The 17266-nt window shown below is 41.1% G+C and overlaps 2 protein-coding genes across 3 annotated transcripts; one reads left to right on the forward strand and one right to left on the reverse strand.

Annotated features, from left to right (window-relative positions):
• Positions 1–1970: 1970 nt before the first annotated feature.
• LOC128754582 (CD209 antigen-like protein E) lies at positions 1971–3895 on the reverse strand. Of its 2 annotated transcripts, XM_053857296.1 has the most exons (6): positions 3759–3886; positions 3543–3632; positions 2980–3048; positions 2670–2812; positions 2502–2602; positions 1971–2435 (listed from the first exon to the last, which is right to left on the reverse strand). In XM_053857296.1, the coding sequence occupies exons 1-6, from the start codon at positions 3844–3846 to the stop codon at positions 2288–2290; spliced, it is 639 nt and encodes a 212-aa protein (XP_053713271.1). In that variant the 5' UTR covers positions 3847–3886; the 3' UTR covers positions 1971–2287. The 2 variants fall into 2 exon arrangements, with proteins under 2 accessions (XP_053713271.1, XP_053713272.1); XM_053857297.1 differs by lacking the exon at positions 3543–3632 and having other exon boundaries at positions 3759–3895.
• A 3883-nt stretch (positions 3896–7778) lies between these two features.
• LOC128753704 (probable ATP-dependent RNA helicase DDX5) lies at positions 7779–16922 on the forward strand. The gene is made up of 13 exons (XM_053855674.1): positions 7779–7966; positions 9556–9733; positions 9825–9921; positions 10016–10149; positions 10337–10402; positions 10476–10617; positions 12738–12898; positions 13014–13186; positions 14093–14203; positions 14298–14359; positions 14439–14498; positions 15908–16129; positions 16203–16922. Exons 1-13 carry the CDS (start codon positions 7926–7928, stop codon positions 16658–16660), a joined length of 1905 nt encoding a protein of 634 aa, XP_053711649.1. The 5' UTR covers positions 7779–7925; the 3' UTR covers positions 16661–16922.
• Positions 16923–17266: the final 344 nt, after the last annotated feature.

Below are 17266 nucleotides of genomic sequence, written 5' to 3' on the forward strand. Positions count from 1 at the left end.
GTTCAAGTTCCTTCTTCTATTGCTGCCTCACTGTAGCACCTGCCCCCTTCTTGAAACTCATCCTTCCACCAATGATCTGTTATACAATCAGAAACCTTCCAAAAACTTATGAAGAATTCAATCCATTTAAAAATATATATTTTCCATCTGATTTTCTTTCTTTTGAATGGTTGTTTGTTCTTGACGTGCATTGATGCAAGACATTACTCACTGCATCTGAGAAGCCTGAGGAGACAATCCATTGTTGTGGATCTGCTTTATGTCATGAAGTGTTAGTGTTGATGTTTCATTTCCGCACTTCAACTTCAAAATAGAAATACTCATCTGTTTGGATGATTAAAACAAGTCCGCACAACAATATGTCCTGAAAATACATTACAGCCGCTTAAAAAAAGATATTTGAGTTGAGATTCCTACATTCATCAAACCAAAATGTGTATCTACTAATGAAGGTTTTCTCTCTCATCCATTGTTGCTGACTGTATATGACAATGTATGACAAATATATTTAATATGAAATATATGAATAAAATACATGTTGGTCGATCACGTCAAATTCACAGTTTGGGGCAAACTTGAGTGTCTTGGTGGAGGTATGTGTTGTACCAGTGCCTTTCTATTAAAGGTTGGTTCGTCCATGAGTCGCAGCTGCGCTGCACTTGGGGCTCTTCTTCCCACACACACTCGCAGCCAAGAAGCCGGTCAAATTCGCAACTTTGAGTTGTTTTTAAACCTGATGCGACTTGACCACACACCTGCACGACAGAATGATTGTGTTCCTTGTCGGACCCACGACGTCAAAGACTGAGCTAACAGAGCTAACAGTGCTAACAGATAGTTGGATAAAAACTTCATACAGCACCAAATAGATGCTTTCCAAAATGTGAAGAGGGAAAGAATAATTGTAGTTATGAAGCAAGCTGAGGCAAAGAATCTAAGATTTGTCTGGAAATTCTCCAAACAAGAAGTTCTTTGGCCTAAATTGCCAGAAACTTGCAAGTTAGTTTCAAAAATGCAAGTGCAATTGTGATAACGTCTAAACAGTTACTTAAAACACATATTAATCCTGATGTAGTTTTTCCATATTGCCCATCACGTTCTGTCGACACTTTTAAACAAACACATTTTCTGCTATTTGTTTCTGCAAATGACATGCCAAAACAGCAGAGTGTCATTTGCAAAAGGTTTTCACAAATTAAAAGGGAATTTCTACAAAATGTTCGACTAAGCGCACAATGTTCCTTTAGTGGTGAGCCTTGGGATATTTTCGTTGAATGAAGGGCTAGAAAAGCGGTTGGAAAACCCTGCTCTGAGTAATCTGTGTCCCATAGATTTAGACATAGACATAGATAATCATTTTTATTGAAGCGTGAAGCGAATTGTTCGAAATCTGACTCGAAAAAGAAATAATGCGTTCCAAGCCTTAAAATAGTCTTTTGTAGGAGTGAATGTAGAGTGTCTGCTGCAGGTGCGCTGTTCGTCTATGTGTGTGGCCGCTGCATGTGGGAGGGGTTGCCGAGTGAGTGACGTCTCTCCAGAAGTGAAGAGGTGCCCGGTGCGTGTCCAGCTCTGAATGTGCGCTTCTGTGCAGTTTGGCTGTGACAAAGTCATAAACCAAGTAACGCTCTGTCCCAGACTCGCCTCATCCCTGTCCGAGCTTCGAACTCGGATTTGTTCGAATTCCAGGACATACGAAAACCAAGTTACCACTGTACTCGCATTGCTTGACATGAGACCTGAAAATAGCTAACACATTCCCTTATATTTGTTAAGGAATTGAGTCATGGAAAATGTTCTCAAAATGTAAAAAATGTGCATCTATAATCAGAATTTATAATAAGCTCGCCCACTTTAAATCTGCAGCAAAATTTGTTCATGTATAAATGTTCACTCATCTTTGTTGGGCTTGTCATACATAAATTCAACTCACATGACTTTGTTTATGGAGAGTGGAAGAGATTTATCAGAAACAGCAGATGTTACATACATGCTTTGTGATGTACATTCAAAAATGTCATTCACTTTGGTGTGTGTGTGATATGTGTTACATCATCTCACAAATGCTTGTACAAAAATATATTACAAGACAAAAATAATTGCTGCAAAAAACATCTCTTGCCGCAAATATTATGAAAAATGAAATGCTGAAACAAATCCATTCATGCTCCGCAAATCCCTCTGTGAGTTGTTCAGAAGCATGATTGAAACAGCAAGTTTCACTCTAGATAACAGTGGACTATTGAGGTGGGACAGACAGTGATGCTCCAGAAGCAAAGGAATATATTTGTTACAGGAAATTTATACTCTTCTCACAGATCCAAAATTTCTCAATTTGACAATCAGCATCATTCCAGCTTTTTCCTACAGGACGGTTATTTATTTCAGTGCAGTTTTCTTTTCCATCAACATCATTGGGCTCTCCAAGGGACCAGAAGCTGAAACCACAGCAGGAAAATGTGTCATTTGATTAAAAAAAAGTGTGTACATTTGTGTGTGCGTACCTTATGTTCAGCGGAGTCCCGTCCACCCAAACCCACTGCCCGTTGTCCTGCCGTTGACTCAGTCCAATCCATGTGATCTTTACAAATTTATTCATGAACTCCTAAAAAAGTTCAAGGGAAACATTTTATTATCATCACCCTTGAGTTCAGTTGTTACTCGTGACAGACCTGCTCTTCTTTGCTGTTGATGACCACCAGGTCTGCACCTCTTTCAACACAGAAGTTTCTGCTGTCAAACCAGGATTTCTTAACTGGTGACACGTAGTAGACACTGGGGCGGATATACAGCCAGCCTTGTTGGAAATACTCATCTGTTTGGATCATTAAAACAAGTCCTCATAACAATATGTCCTTATGATGGTAAGAAAATACATTACGGCTGCTTAAAAAAGATTATATTGAGTTCAGATTCCCACATTCATCTAACCAAAATGTCTATCTACAAATGAAGAGAATAATTTGATAATAGTTTACCTACCTAAGGAATCAAGCTTTATCTTCACGTCTGCGCACTCATTTTTAATATCAGGAGTCTTTCCAGAATAGTCTGTAAGTGGAAAGAAACACTTGTTTTCATACCTCGTTTGTCACTGTAGACTGTATTCATGTGTTGAAAAAAAGTCAACTGGTAAAATTTGCTTTCACATTCAATATTGCAAAACACTTCCTTTGGAACTTTTTTGTTATGACTTTCCATGATGCATGTTTCAGGATTACGTTAAATGTGGTTTCCTCTTTCAACTGAATTAAAGATTCACCACATCCATGTTTTCTTTGTTTTAAAACAGATAATCTGAGATACGTCCAAAAAAGGAGCATTTTCACATGTTCACATTTCCTTCTTCTTCCACAGCAAGTCAGCCTCCTTCACTTAACCAATCTTGATCGACATACAGAAATGTGATTTGTGTTTTTCAAATAAATGAAGTTTGCTGGGTAATTTAGGCCTATTTGAGCCTATTTCCCAACATAAAGCAACTCCTTCAAACCTTTTCCAGAGAGTAGTTTTTAGCGACTCTCCCATGTAACAAGCATACTCACGTCCTACAATACGAAGGGAAACATTGAGACCAACTTGTAGGACGCACAGGAGTCCAAATGCCACAGCAATGCCTTTGTAGTAATTCGCCCCTTTGTTGGAGAAATCACGAAGTGAAACAAAACAATAAACATTATGCGGCGTAATACCTGCTAATCATGTTAAAATGATATAAACTTTTAAAGTTTCTGATCATTGAAAGGACTGCATAGTCTTACCGGATGCTGCAGTTGTTGACCGTCGGGTGGAAGTTTCAGGCACGTTGATATAATCTGCAGCCATTGTGAGGTGTTCTTTACGAACCATCTTTGCTATACTTGTTTCCTAACACAGAAGGAGTTTTATCAGATTGTTCTTTTTTTCTATTGCTGCTTCACACTGCCAAGTGCCGCCTACTTCTTCTTTTTTGTGGTTGACACTCCTGACATCGATCCATGAATAATTTGCTGTATTTGGAATCATACATCAGAAGCAACAATATTGAAGCACTGTATTCATACTGTCATTTGTCACAAAACATTGCGTACTGCGATGGACTGTGGACATGTCCTCGTTCGCTGCCTCCACCGTAGTTTGCATTATTGTTTTTCCATTCATGTCAAATACTGTAAATACTGAGCAAACATATTAAAGTGTTTATATCTACATTATTTTGGAATCAAAAAGAAGTAAGACAAAAAATTGCAACACAAATATACATTAAGCCACATTATTCAAAATGATGCCATTGAAACCATCTGAAAGGTTTGTTCTTAGTTCACAATGAACACTGGAGCTCCTCAGGGATGTGTTCTGAGTCCTCTCCTATTCACTCTGCTGACATATGATTGTGCACCTGTGTCTAACTCAAACCTGTTCATTAAGTTTGCAGATGACACAACCGTGGTGGGCCTCATCAAGAACGATGACGAGTCCAACTACCGGAGTGAGGTGAGCCGCCTGGTCCAGTGGGGCGCTAACAACAACCTTCGCCTGAACGTGGAGAAAACCAATGAGATGGTGGTGGACTTCAGGAGACGACCCGTCCTGCATCCCCCGCTTCTCATCGCTGGTGCCGCAGTGGAGCAGGTCACCAGCACCAAGTTCCTGGGTGTTCACATTTCCCAGGACCTGACCTGGAACACCAACACCACAGCACTGGCCAAGAAAGCCCAGCAGCGCCTATACTTCCTGCGGAAGCTGAAGAGAGCTGGAGTTCTGTCCCCCATCATGTGCACCTTCTACTGGGCACGAGCGAGAGCGTTCTGACCAGCTGCATCACAGTGTGGTTCGTCTCTTGAACGCCTGCCGGAAGACCATGCAGCATGTGGTGAAGATGGCTGAGAAGATCATCGGGGTCCCTCTTCCATCCCTCCTGGACATCTACAAGACTCGCCTCACTCGGAGAGCCCTGAGGATCGCAGGAGACCCCACCCACCCGTCACACCACCTCTTCACGCTGCTGCCATCAGGGCGAAGGTTCCAGAGTCACCGCGCACGAACTAGCAGACTGAGAGACAGCTTCGTCCACCAGGCTGTCATGATGCTGAACTCCCTTCCTGCTCTGACCCCGGGTCTGCACAAGGCACTTTTGGCTTCATCCATTGCACGTCTGCCGTCCTGGGTGGGGGACCCCTCCTCTGATGCTCACCCTGAGGTTTCTCTGTTTTCCTCCTGATAGGGTTTTTTTTTTTTTCCAGAGTTTTTCCTCAGCCGATGCGAGGGTTTAGGGCAGAGGATGTTGCCATGCTACTATGAGCTAGGTGCTCCCCCAGGTGGTTGATGGACTGATGTGACGATGATTTTTGTTGCATGCATGTATCCTGCTGTGTATTTATCAATTATTTATATTTGTTTGTGTCTGTGATTTGTATGACATGTGTCCAGGTCTGAGAGAACAGATATTTCATCCATGCTATGTCTTGTACTGTAGCATATTTGACAATAAAGTTTCCTACCTACCTAGTTTTTTAATGTTTTCATGACATGATAATATGATCACATCCGTATATTATTAGTAGTAGTAGTATTTCTCCAAAAATATATACAAAAATCTGAATCTATTAAAAAAATAATTTGCAGAATTACATTTTTTAAAATGAAGCGTTCACAGAATTATCAGTTTGTAATAAGAAGTCGTTTGATGCGTAAGTTTAACTGGTATACATTTTGGGAGACTTATGTTGTGTATTGGTGCATTTGATTCATTGACTATCAATGAGGGACATTGAAAAGAAGTCAAAATAAGTAGAAATCAGAAAAGAGAAGTGGCTCACCGGCCAGCGCCCATGATTTCAGTTCTTTGTGGTCATGTCATGTCAGTTTGTTTTGAGAAGGGGGAACCATTAGCAAAAGTGGTGGCAACGATGATTATAATAGGTTTTATTTTACATTAGGCAACTAAACTAAAAGCATTTGCCACACAGACATATTGCATCTTTTAAGTGAAATATACATTTGCTTCACTTTTTTGCCCCCTTCAGGCCACTGTAGATCCTGCCTACTGCAACTTGTGCTACTGCAACCTGCCCGACCTTTTATCAATATGTTTCACTTTCTCGGGTGACGCGCTGATCTATGTATCTCGGTTGCATGTGGATGGTGCCTTCAGGGTTATCGGAATTTTCTGTGCTACCGGGCTTGTGTGTGGAGAGGACAAAATGGCCCTTAAACTAGTGCTTATCTTCATTTTGCAAACCACCTATTGCTTTAAATTTTATTTTAATGTAAAGGTACCATATCAGTTTATGAGATTTGATTCCTTTAAGTGTAGCAGCACATATTTCCATTCTGGGAAAGTATTTGTTTTATTTTGTGTTTTAAGTTCTGTGAGGGATATTTGTTGTGCAGCATAGACTAATGACTAATAAAGATGTTATTTAACACATGCAAAATAAATGGAATCATCAGTTGTTTTCGTGGATACAAGCGGCTGAGATGAGTTTCCTCCGCAGGGTGGCTGGGCGCACCCTTAGAGATAGGGTGAGGAGTTCGGTCATCCGGGAGGAGCCCGGGGTGGAGCCGCTGCTCTTCCACATCGAGAAGAACCAGCTGAGGTGGCTCGGGCATCTGATCCAACAATAACATCTGTTATAGTTGTTGCAATAATTAGTGATATTTCATTATGGAGGCTTGAAAATGTTGATACAGATGAGTGACTTCCTGTACGATTGCAAAGAAGTATATTGATTCATTTTTCTCCACTCTTGGATTTCCTTTTTAGGAAATTCTTCTATCGACAAGACCTGAAAATAGCTAAAAGACATTCCCTTATTTTTGTTAAGAGATTAAGTTTTGAATAAAATGTGTGTGCATCCGTGTGTATGTACCTTATGGTCAGTGGAGTCCTGTTTCCTGTTTTTACTTACAAGACATCCAAGATGAAGACATGTTTCTATCAAAATAACCTGTTCAAAGTATCAGTATAGTTCCTTTTTTGACTGCTGCTTTTCTTTCTTTGTCTTGCATTTCGTGACCAGAGATGTTTGTGCAACATTAACCACAAAGATAAACGAACAGCAACCAAAATACTCAGGTCCTACAATACGAAGGGAAACATTGAGACCAACTTGTAGGAGACACAGGAGTCCAAAAGCCACAGCGAGGCCCTTGTAGTAACTCTGCCCTTTGTTGGAGAATTCATCAAAACAAAAAGTGTCTCAAAACAGAGTGTCCTCTTGTGTAATCACAATAAAATCATCATTCAATGGAGTGCTGAGTCGGCCTTTGCATGTTTGCAAGTTCCTTCTTCTATTGCTGTTTCACACTTCCAAGTGCCCCATACTTCTTCTTTTCTTGTGGTTGAAAGTCCTGAAAAAAAATTGCTATATTTGGAATTATAGGAAAATAAAAGCATACATGAGAAACAGCAATATTAAAGCCCTGCATTTATGCTGTAATGTATACATTGTGCACTGGCGACCTGTACTGGTTGTGTGGCTCCACTGTGGTTCACTGTGTAATTATTCAGCTTGTTTTTTTATTCATGCATAATAACTACTGACCAAATATATTAACGTGTTTTAATATCTGTTGCATTATTTTATTTGGGAAAAAAAAGGAATAAAGAACATCATTTTGAGTTTGTTTGCATCACGTTAGACATAAAATAGTTGAACAAATTGTAAGAAATTATAGCATCTTTGTTGGAGTCATGAATAAAAGCAATATAAAAGGGAATGACATAGCATGAAATAGTGCTGAAAACAGTGCCGTGGCTTTGACGCGCATTGATACAATGTTACCAGCCGCATCTGACGTCATATCCGCCTACCGAAGACGAGCTCAGTCTGCCGGCATTTTCTTTTTTTTGGTACTATCTTTAATAATCAGCTTTTACTCGACGGGCTTGAACGAAGTAGTGTTTAAAGGTTGACATTTGATCCGTCCGTTGAAATCCCTCTAACATGCCCGGTTTTTCTGATCGAGATCGAGGCAGAGATCGTGGGTGAGTCTGTGCTCTGCTGCTTGTCAAACACAGGCGCCTGCCTCGGGTGCCGCCCGCTGTCACTGTTCAACGCTCAATCATTTATGCCATTTGGATTGTTTGCTGCCAGATTTCCTAGTGATTCATTGAGTTTGAGAGGTGAATATGCCGTAACTACTCGGTTGTATTGAGGTAAAATGGCTGCGACTTGCAGGTGGTGCCCTTTCCTCGCTAACTTCGAGGATGACGCAGTTCATCCATGTCAGTTTGATGTAGCCGTTTTCCTGTTCTTCTCCGCCGCAGTCGATAGTCCTTTTCGCCCGCCAACGATTTTCACTTCATGTAAAATGCTCACTTGACTCACATCACATTTAGACACCACCACCGATCTCAATTGCCGCAGAATTGATGAAATAAAATAAAATAAAAAATCGAAATCCGCCTTATTCTGTTGTTCTTAAAGCATGTCATGTCTCCAGATCAGTTTCCATCAATATAACTGTGTGTTGGGATCAAATCTGTAACCAACTTCTCATCCCTCTTCTCTGACCAACTCTGGTAGTATGGCCTCCCGATGTCAACAGTCACGACAGACCCAACTCGAATGAGATCACTGGCACACAATACTTAAGATACTAATACTAGTGAATGTGATTGGACGTGTCTAACTTGGCTACAGCAACAAGTAGATATTTTTCGCCAGTTAAGTCGTCTATAATACCTTCGTGTACCCAAGCCTGTGGGGAAAAATACTTCAGTTAGTTGGCTGTCAGTAAAATAAAACATTTATTGAGTTGACTGAAATGAAATGCAAGCGTGTGTTCAAAAAGTATTTTAAAATAAAAGTTGAAGGGCCTCAGTTAAATTTCTCCGAGGGTAGTATCAGTGTCATACTACGGAGCCCTGGAAGTGACATGCGTGTGTTTACTTCATTTTTTTAGCCCGAGGTGACAGTTATCTTGAGATCATTTTTATCTCAAGAAACGATTACTTCCTGTAACCACCATGTCCCTCGTAACTGTTCGCCAACGTTGTCATTCACGGTCTGCAAGTCAGAATATTGCCGACGGCAAAGTCTGTGCTTTTAACACTCTGATCAAGTGCCTTCTACTCAAATTAATACCACATGTGGCATGCATGACTTTATTTTTTTTTTCTCCTGAGATAAGTTACCTCGAGATAATTTGTATCTCCAGATATGCATGATATGTATAGCTTAGCCACGTATGGTATTATTTTGAGGAGAAGGCACTTGATCATGTGTTTCAGCTATTTTCAAGTCTCAAAATGAAATCCATGAGTGAGTGAGTGAGTGAGTGTGAGTGAATGAGTGTTAAAAGCGCACAGACTTGCAGACAGTTACTGGCAACGTTATGAAGCCATGGGCGACATAGTGGTTCCAGGAGGACATATACAAAATGCTTTGCCAGAGAGACGGCTACGCAGACAACATTTACGATTGTATCTTCATATAAAATTATCTCGAGACAACTGTTATCTTGGTCAAAAAAAACAAAGTCATGCATGTCACATCCAAAAAAAATAAAGGGCTCCGTATCATTCAAATCATGTCCTACTTTTTTTATTTATTTTTTTTTTGGTTAAAAAAGGTATGGAGGCGGACCACCTCGCTTTGGAGGTGGGGGCGGAAATAGGGGAGGACCGAACTCTGGAAAGTTTGGCAACCCTGGTGAGAGGCTGCGGAAGAAACACTGGAACCTCGATGAGCTTCCCAAGTTTCGGAAAAACTTCTACCAGGAGCACCCGGATGTAACCCACAGAGCAATTGTAAGAGACTTTTTTTTGTATTCTAAAAGTAATGGACGTATTGGAGTTGTTTTTGAAGTGACTTTTTCAATTTTGAATCATGTTATTCTAGCAAGATGTTGAGCTCTATAGAAGAAACAAGGAAGTCACAGTAAAAGGCAGAGAGTGTCCCAAACCAATTGTTAAATTCCATGAAGCTGCTTTTCCAAGTAAGTATCTTAACCCATCTTAAATTCATCACCTCTATTTCACTTTGTGACACAGAGCAAGGCGCAACATAAAATGACTTTTTTTTTATTTCAGGCTATGTAATGGATGTTATTGTTAAACAGGGTTGGACTGAACCAACCCCTATTCAGTCTCAAGGTTGGCCGGTAGCCCTCAGCGGAAAAGACATGGTTGGCATTGCTCAAACTGGATCTGGAAAAACACTTGCTGTAAGTGTTGTCAAATCATTATGAGACTACCTCTTGCATTGTGCTGTGAAAATTGTACAATAATGCTCACAAGGGTAGGCATTTTGTAGTTTCTGTTTAACTGCTGAGTCCTTTGTGTTATATTTGCATAGCATGTGGACAAATATTATCTTTCAGATAAGTAATGAAATAAATTCTCCCTTTCCAGTACCTTCTGCCTGCAATTGTGCACATTCAACATCAACCATTCTTGGAGCATGGAGATGGACCAGTGGTATGTATGTGTTTGAGGAGGACTGAAATGTTGTGAACGGAAATTAATGCGGAAATATCTCTTTTAATAACAGTGTTTGGTGCTGGCTCCAACCCGTGAACTGGCTCAGCAGGTGCAGCAAGTTGCAGCCGAGTACGGAAGAGTGTCCCGACTTAAGAGCACCTGCATCTATGGCGGTGCACCTAAAGGACCGCAGATTAGAGATCTAGAGAGAGGTTTGCTTTCCTCTTGCCACATTCTTAAAGTCATTTAAAGTTAAAATGGATTTCTCTCTACAACATACTGGATTTTCAAAGGCACGTCTTAGTGTCAATTCATCATAAAGGGCATGTATTCATATCTCACCTTGCTATCTTGTGGGTCCTCAATGTGACACGCATTGTAATGGTCCCAAATAGCCATAATGTTTGATGACTTTGGCTAGTTTTGCTACTTATGTCGTGAGTTGTCTGTCGTGAGTTTGCATGGATGCACTCAGATAAGACAGTTTAAGAAGGAAGTTATTGTTGATTTGAAGAAAGTTGGGGTTAAAACTAGTGGTGGGATTTTAACCAGTTATTTACGATGAATTAATTACAACAACGAAAATGCAATAGTTAATTTGCTAAGTTAATTTTGCTTTTGTTCAGGGAGGTTTTTCACTGTACAATGGCCAGGGTTTCCATTACTCTTAATTAGTGCTGTGTTTAAAAAATCGATTTTCCGATTCTGAATCGATTCGTACATCAATTCCATAAAATCGATTCGTAGGTCCAAAGATCGGATTAATTAATTTACGTTTTAACACATATTCTCTGGGTGAAGTGCGCATGCGCGCACCTGGGACACCAAAGTCAAAACAACATGCCTCCTCACAGTGGCAACACTAACAACGTTCAGACGCGACCAAACCAAAAACGCGCTCGACAAAAGCATAGCAATTAGCACGTATGCCTAATGGAGGTACTGGAAGTGTTGCAGTATTGCGGAAATATGACCCACCTCACAAGTCACGTGACGCGACATCACCCAGCGCTCCTGTCCAAGCCATCCACCAGGCCACAACAAATGAAACTCGACCGAACTTTACCACTACCGGGTAATTCTGCACGCTCTGTCAAAATAACTGAAGCGATTGCGGGCTTCATTTGCAAAGATATGCGCCGTCTTCCGTCGTTGGAAACGAGGGCTTCAGGCGGCTAATGAAAGTAACAGAGCCTCACTATGTTACGCTGTCTCGCAAACGTCTGTTATCCCAAACATGCACCAGTCAGTCAAAGAAAAGGTGAAAAGTAAGCTTCAGTCAGCAGTCAGGGGGGTATTACAAGTGATGCGTGGACATCTTCGCAATCTTACACGAATCTGACAACTCACTATATTGATGAGGAGTGGGACCTCTTGTCGTACGTACTACAGACCACATAGATCTGTTCACATACTGACCAATGACCGTCAGGTTGCTGTGAAGTCAGTCACCAGCACTCTGTTTACATTTTCAATGACTGAGAATATCTTTTTTTCATTTTGGTAATAAAATAAAAACGCATTAGTATTAAACAGCAGCATCTTTTGGGTGAATTTTTAACGTCATATTTCTAATAATGCACCAGTCCCATGAGCAGTCACATCTGGCCTTCTGTGTCTGGATCTTTATTATCATTTACTATCAATCCTTCATTAATTTCCTGTTGAATGTCAATATGATACTAGTATTAATACGTTGTGTAACTTGTCATGTGATCATGCCAACAGCTCAGAAAATGATTTAAATACTAACCTGAATCGAGATCGAATCGAATCGAATCGAATCGAATCGTGATAATCGATTCTAAGTCATGAGAATCGGAATCGAATCGATTCTTGAAATTAGAATTGATACCCAGCCCTACTCTTAATGTACTTGAAATTCTTGTAAAATTGAAACTCTTATCCAAATATTTAAAAGAGCTTTAGTTTAAATAAGGTGATATAAAAACTTGACTATAGACACCATGGTGATTTATTGTGCTATCGTCAAACTGATGCAAATAAACAATATTTTGTTGTTTAAATGTATGTATGGGTTCATCATTTGATTCAGTAATATACTAAATTTATTGTTCTTCTTGTCTTCTTGTGGCAAATATTCTTATACATTAAGCTGCGATTAATTGAGATTAATTAATCACAAATTCTCAAATTGGATAATTTTTTTTATCGAATCCCACCCCTAGTTAAAGCGCAAAGTCCCGATGAGTGAAAATCTGTGCAGAAAACATACATTTCTTTCTTTGTAATCGTTTGCCGACCGTATATATGTTATAGTCCTCACTTCCATGTTCTTAATAGCACTCTGATAATTCTGGTTTTGTTTTAGGAGTGGAGATTTGTATTGCAACACCGGGTCGCCTAATCGACTTCTTGGAATGTGGCAAAACAAATTTGCGCCGCTGCACCTATCTTGTGCTGGATGAAGCCGACCGCATGCTTGACATGGGATTCGAGCCACAGATCCGCAAGATAGTGGATCAAATCAGGGTAATACACTTTATTCAGTGCCATTGTGAAACTCTCACAGTCGAATATCAAATGAGATGTTGTGAAAGATCTCATGGACAATGACTGTTTGACATTTTGTTGTTTTATAAATCAGCCAGACCGTCAGACACTGATGTGGAGTGCAACTTGGCCGAAGGAAGTCCGACAGCTTGCGGAGGACTTTCTCAAAGAATATATTCAGATCAACATTGGAGCACTGCAGCTCAGTGCCAACCACAACATCTTACAGATAGTTGATGTTTGCAATGACATGGAGAAAGAAGACAAGTAAGTAGACTCTATGAACTGCTGTAGTAACACCTGTTGCTTATGTGCTTGGTCCAGTGGTGGTTTTAGGTACGGGCGAACCGGGCATCTGCACGGTACGGCGGTACTAGGGAGGCGGCACGAGCCATGTAAAATAAATAAAATTGCAACTTGGTCGTAATTGTTATCAACGTGATTTGTTTTGCTTGGCTAATTAACAAAAACTGAAAAGTATAAAGGAAGCAGCAGTGAAGTTGGGATTCATTTTCCATCCAAGAAACTGCAGGTGATGGGTCCAATGTGTCTCTGGCTGGAGAGGGAGGAGCACCAGGAATCAGGCTGTTCATATTACACTGGGATTGAAAGAGAGGTTTTATTAGGATCTGTTGGGATTTTTGATTGGTTGTAAAAACGAAGTAGATGGCTGTTATTTATTTTGATATTTCGAACAGGATTATGGTAAAATGCGTACATTTCAAAAAGAGACATAGACCGGACACAAACAGGCAACAGTGTGAATCACGGGCCTGAGCTTTAACCACTGTACTACTGTAAAGTCATGTGACTTGATGCGCATCTGAGCATTAGAGCCTTGATAGCCATACCGCAGCTTTGAATGTCGACCCTTCGTGTAGCGCGAAATGACACTACATTTACGCTGTCACTCAAAAAAGGCAAGTTTAATCTATTCAATTGGTTTTGAGGGGCCAGGGAGGTAGGTTCACCCTGAGAGGACCGCCACTGGCCTTGTCACTATCGCTGTTAATACGAATTATAATCTAATTTTGCACTTATTTGTGAATATGTATTTTCACTCACAACATGTATGTGGTAAAACCATTCTGCTGTGACTGAATTCCTCACCTAAAAAAATGCATATCTCATGGCATCATCTATAAGTGTATATATTTTTTTTAATTCTGTTAGACTGATCCGTTTGCTGGAGGAGATCATGAGTGAGAAGGAGAACAAGACCATCATTTTTGTGGAGACCAAGCGTCGATGTGATGAAATAACCAGGAGGATGAGAAGAGATGGGTAAGTTAACAAGTCACTTCCAGCCTGTTTTAATTTGGGCTTTTTGATAGTGAATGTTTTCATCATGTGTTCAATGCTGTAACTTCTTTCACAGGTGGCCAGCGATGGGAATCCATGGGGACAAAAGCCAGCAGGAGAGAGACTGGGTCCTCAATGGTGAGTGAGGAGCTCTCATTGGAATCGAAACGTTGTTGCTGTAATGGCTGTTATTTGTCAATGTCTGGTCTCTTTTTAGAGTTCCGGTATGGCAAAGCTCCCATCCTCATCGCGACAGACGTGGCCTCTCGTGGCTTAGGTCAGTGTTTAATTCAGTTGTCCAACTGTTCTTTCAGTGTTCTACACTTATTTTAAAGAAAGTGGTTTTACTTTCTTTAACTTTTCTATGCATTCTCTGAGTTTTTCTCACCTTAAGGTGGAGTCTTTGTGGCAGGCGCTAGGCATGACAATCCGAGGCCTCGAGAGGGAGAAGAATGACATATTGGAAGGGCTCAACTGGCTTGCCACCCAGTGGGCCTAGAGAGGTGAAAGCTCTTGTGTGCCAGTGATCTTCTAAAGGCTGTGTGGCTAAGCCTTTGTCTCCGTTGAAATACACACACATCTGTTCTCTGTCCATGGAGTGCCCCTGACAAAAATACCATCCAGCTGTTTCCAACTCAAACCTGAACCAAACAAATATTTGCTTGATCACGTGACTTTTGCCTTGCATGCTGTTGTGTTACAGAGCGTCGTATTGCAAGTCACTTGTTTGAGATTTGGAACAATCGATACCTCTCGGTGCTTTTGTCACAGCATGGCTGCTTGTGGATTTACAGTCATTTTCTTTCCGTCAGAGTGCTGGATTTCTTGAAATGGAGAGAGCAGTTGGAAAAAAAATTTGTATTTGCCTCTGAAAAAAATTAAGACCTGGCACATGTGATCTAGACGGTAGTGGGGACATCTTATAAGATGACAGAGAGTGACAGCTCAAAACTAAGTTCCTCCCTCGCCTGCGTTTTATAGTCATGTCGAGACCTGCCAATGAGAGACATTTTCTCAAGTGAATACTGGCTTCTTGGAACATCTTGCCTTGATGAGACTGCTATAGGTAGAGGGGGCTGACTTGTGTTCTCACCGTAGGGGTCCCACAGGGTTCAAATGCCAGGGCCACTCAAGGGGCCCCCTGTTAAATTACTTTGGTCTATTTGCTCTTGGCAAGACGTGCAGTGTGGCCTTTTTAATACCAAGCTTTGAGCGTGTACTGGGACCTGCAAAAATACGTACCAGTGACTGGTCCAATATTGGCACATGCGGAGGCCCCAGTGATTATCGTGGCCCAACTGCGTAGAAGCTCCTGGATGTCACTTGACAATTTGTGGGGGATTTCGCTGCATTGGGAAAGGACTAGTGAATGCATACTCCTTTATGGTAAGACTTGAACTTGTTTCTTTCTCCCTCATAAACCAAAGGGAGTCTGTCGTATTTGATTCCGATTATGGTAAGCAATTGGAGTGTGCATTGTTTCTCTCTTCCCACAGTAGTTATTCCCCTGGAAACCGTGTGTATTCAACAATGTCTCTTTAACAGATATTTTCTTGCAGCCTTACAACAACTTTCCCCCCTCAAGCCCTCAACAGTGCTAACTTTTCTTTTGATCTGGCTGTTGTGGTGTGCAAAATCCCGTGTGGCCTCCATATTTTGTTTTGCCACACTGCAACACTTTCACAGATGTGGAGGATGTGAAATTTGTCATCAATTATGACTACCCTAACTCCTCCGAGGACTATATCCACCGCATTGGACGTACGGCCCGAAGTCAAAAAACGGGCACGGCCTACACCTTCTTCACCCCCAACAACATGAAACAGGCCAGTGATCTGATCTCTGTTCTGCGCGAGGCCAACCAGGCCATCAACCCGAAACTGATCCAGATGGCAGAAGATAGAGGAGGTAAAATGAACGCCGTGTGAAATATCTATTGCCATGGAAATGGCCCTGATCTCTCCTGTCACTTTTCCCCCAGGTCGTGGAAGAGGGGGAAGAGGTGGCTACAGGGATGACCGTCGCGATAGGTACTCTGGAGGTGGGAGGAGCAACAACTACGGCGGTGGTAATAGCTTCAGGGATGGTGATCGAGGGTATGGTAATGGCCCCAAAGGTGCCTTCGGAGGCAATAAGACCCAGAACGGTGGCAACTTTGGAGGCGGTGCAGGCAACCCCAGCGGTAACTATGGTAACAATTTTAACAACGGCAACGGACAGGGTAAATTTGGTGCTCCTGCAAACCCAGGTAGTTCTTTTGGCAACCAAGGCTTCCAAGGTCCTCCACAGTTTGGAGGCATGCAGAGGCCCCCTCAGAATGGCATGACTCACCCACCATTCCCTTTCAATGCTCAGCAACCCCAGTCACAGGGCCAACAGGGTCCACCGCCACCACCCATGCCACCGTACCCTATGCCCCCGCCTCCCTTCCCACAGTAGATATCTTACACGGGAACCTGATTTATTTGGAGTGTACTTCTGATTCTGGTCATTTATTCTTTCAAATTGTTTAACTGTTTTTTTTTCCTCACAGCAAGGTTTGAATTATTCAGTAAACCCAGAGATTTAGATGGATTGCTGCACTTTCAGTGTTTTTGTTACATTCCTCAGTAATTTATTTTTACTAGGTAATGCAATGTTTACTGTTGTGATATTATTAAAACAATGTTACCACATAAAAAAAAGGGTGTTTGAAACCCTTTTTCAGTTAAATGTTTTGTGTTTTTATTCAAAGGTTTAAACGGTGTTTATAACATGAGCGACGCTTGCATCATGCATTGATACATTATTTAAGGGACATTTCGACACTTCAACTGTCCTCTACGGATTTAATTTACCAGTTAAGTTGTTAAAAATAATTGTACAGAAATGTTAATGTCCATCACACAACGTGCCTTGGTAGTCTACTAGTCAATTATGTCTGCCACATTCCTAAAGTAAAGGATTTGATTTTCTTTTTCCATATATTTTTAACTAGACACTTGGTAGGCAAAGGTTAAATGCTGCTGTCAGATTATACAGTACTTCACAATAGTTGTTTACAAT

The sequence above is a fragment of the Synchiropus splendidus genome, chromosome 2, assembly GCF_027744825.2.
Source record: "Synchiropus splendidus isolate RoL2022-P1 chromosome 2, RoL_Sspl_1.0, whole genome shotgun sequence".
Taxonomy (NCBI): Eukaryota; Metazoa; Chordata; class Actinopteri; order Syngnathiformes; family Callionymidae; genus Synchiropus; species Synchiropus splendidus.

Excerpts from the sequence above, each read along its gene's own strand:
- LOC128754582 (XM_053857296.1), bottom strand. The coding sequence starts at position 3,846 with ATGGTTCGTAAAGAACACCTCACAATGGCTGCAGATTATATCAACGTG. Across the intron at positions 3,633-3,758 it reads GTCAACAACTGCAGCATCCG|GGGCGAATTACTACAAAGGC; the intron begins GTAAGACTATGC and ends TCTCCAACAAAG. Across the intron at positions 2,436-2,501 it reads GGGACTCCGCTGAACATAAG|CTTCTGGTCCCTTGGAGAGC; the intron begins GTACGCACACAC and ends CTGTGGTTTCAG.
- LOC128753704 (XM_053855674.1), top strand. The coding sequence starts at position 7,926 with ATGCCCGGTTTTTCTGATCGAGATCGAGGCAGAGATCGTGG. Across the intron at positions 7,967-9,555 it reads GATCGAGGCAGAGATCGTGG|GTATGGAGGCGGACCACCTC; the intron begins GTGAGTCTGTGC and ends TGGTTAAAAAAG. Across the intron at positions 14,499-15,907 it reads CGTGGCCTCTCGTGGCTTAG|ATGTGGAGGATGTGAAATTT; the intron begins GTCAGTGTTTAA and ends ACACTTTCACAG.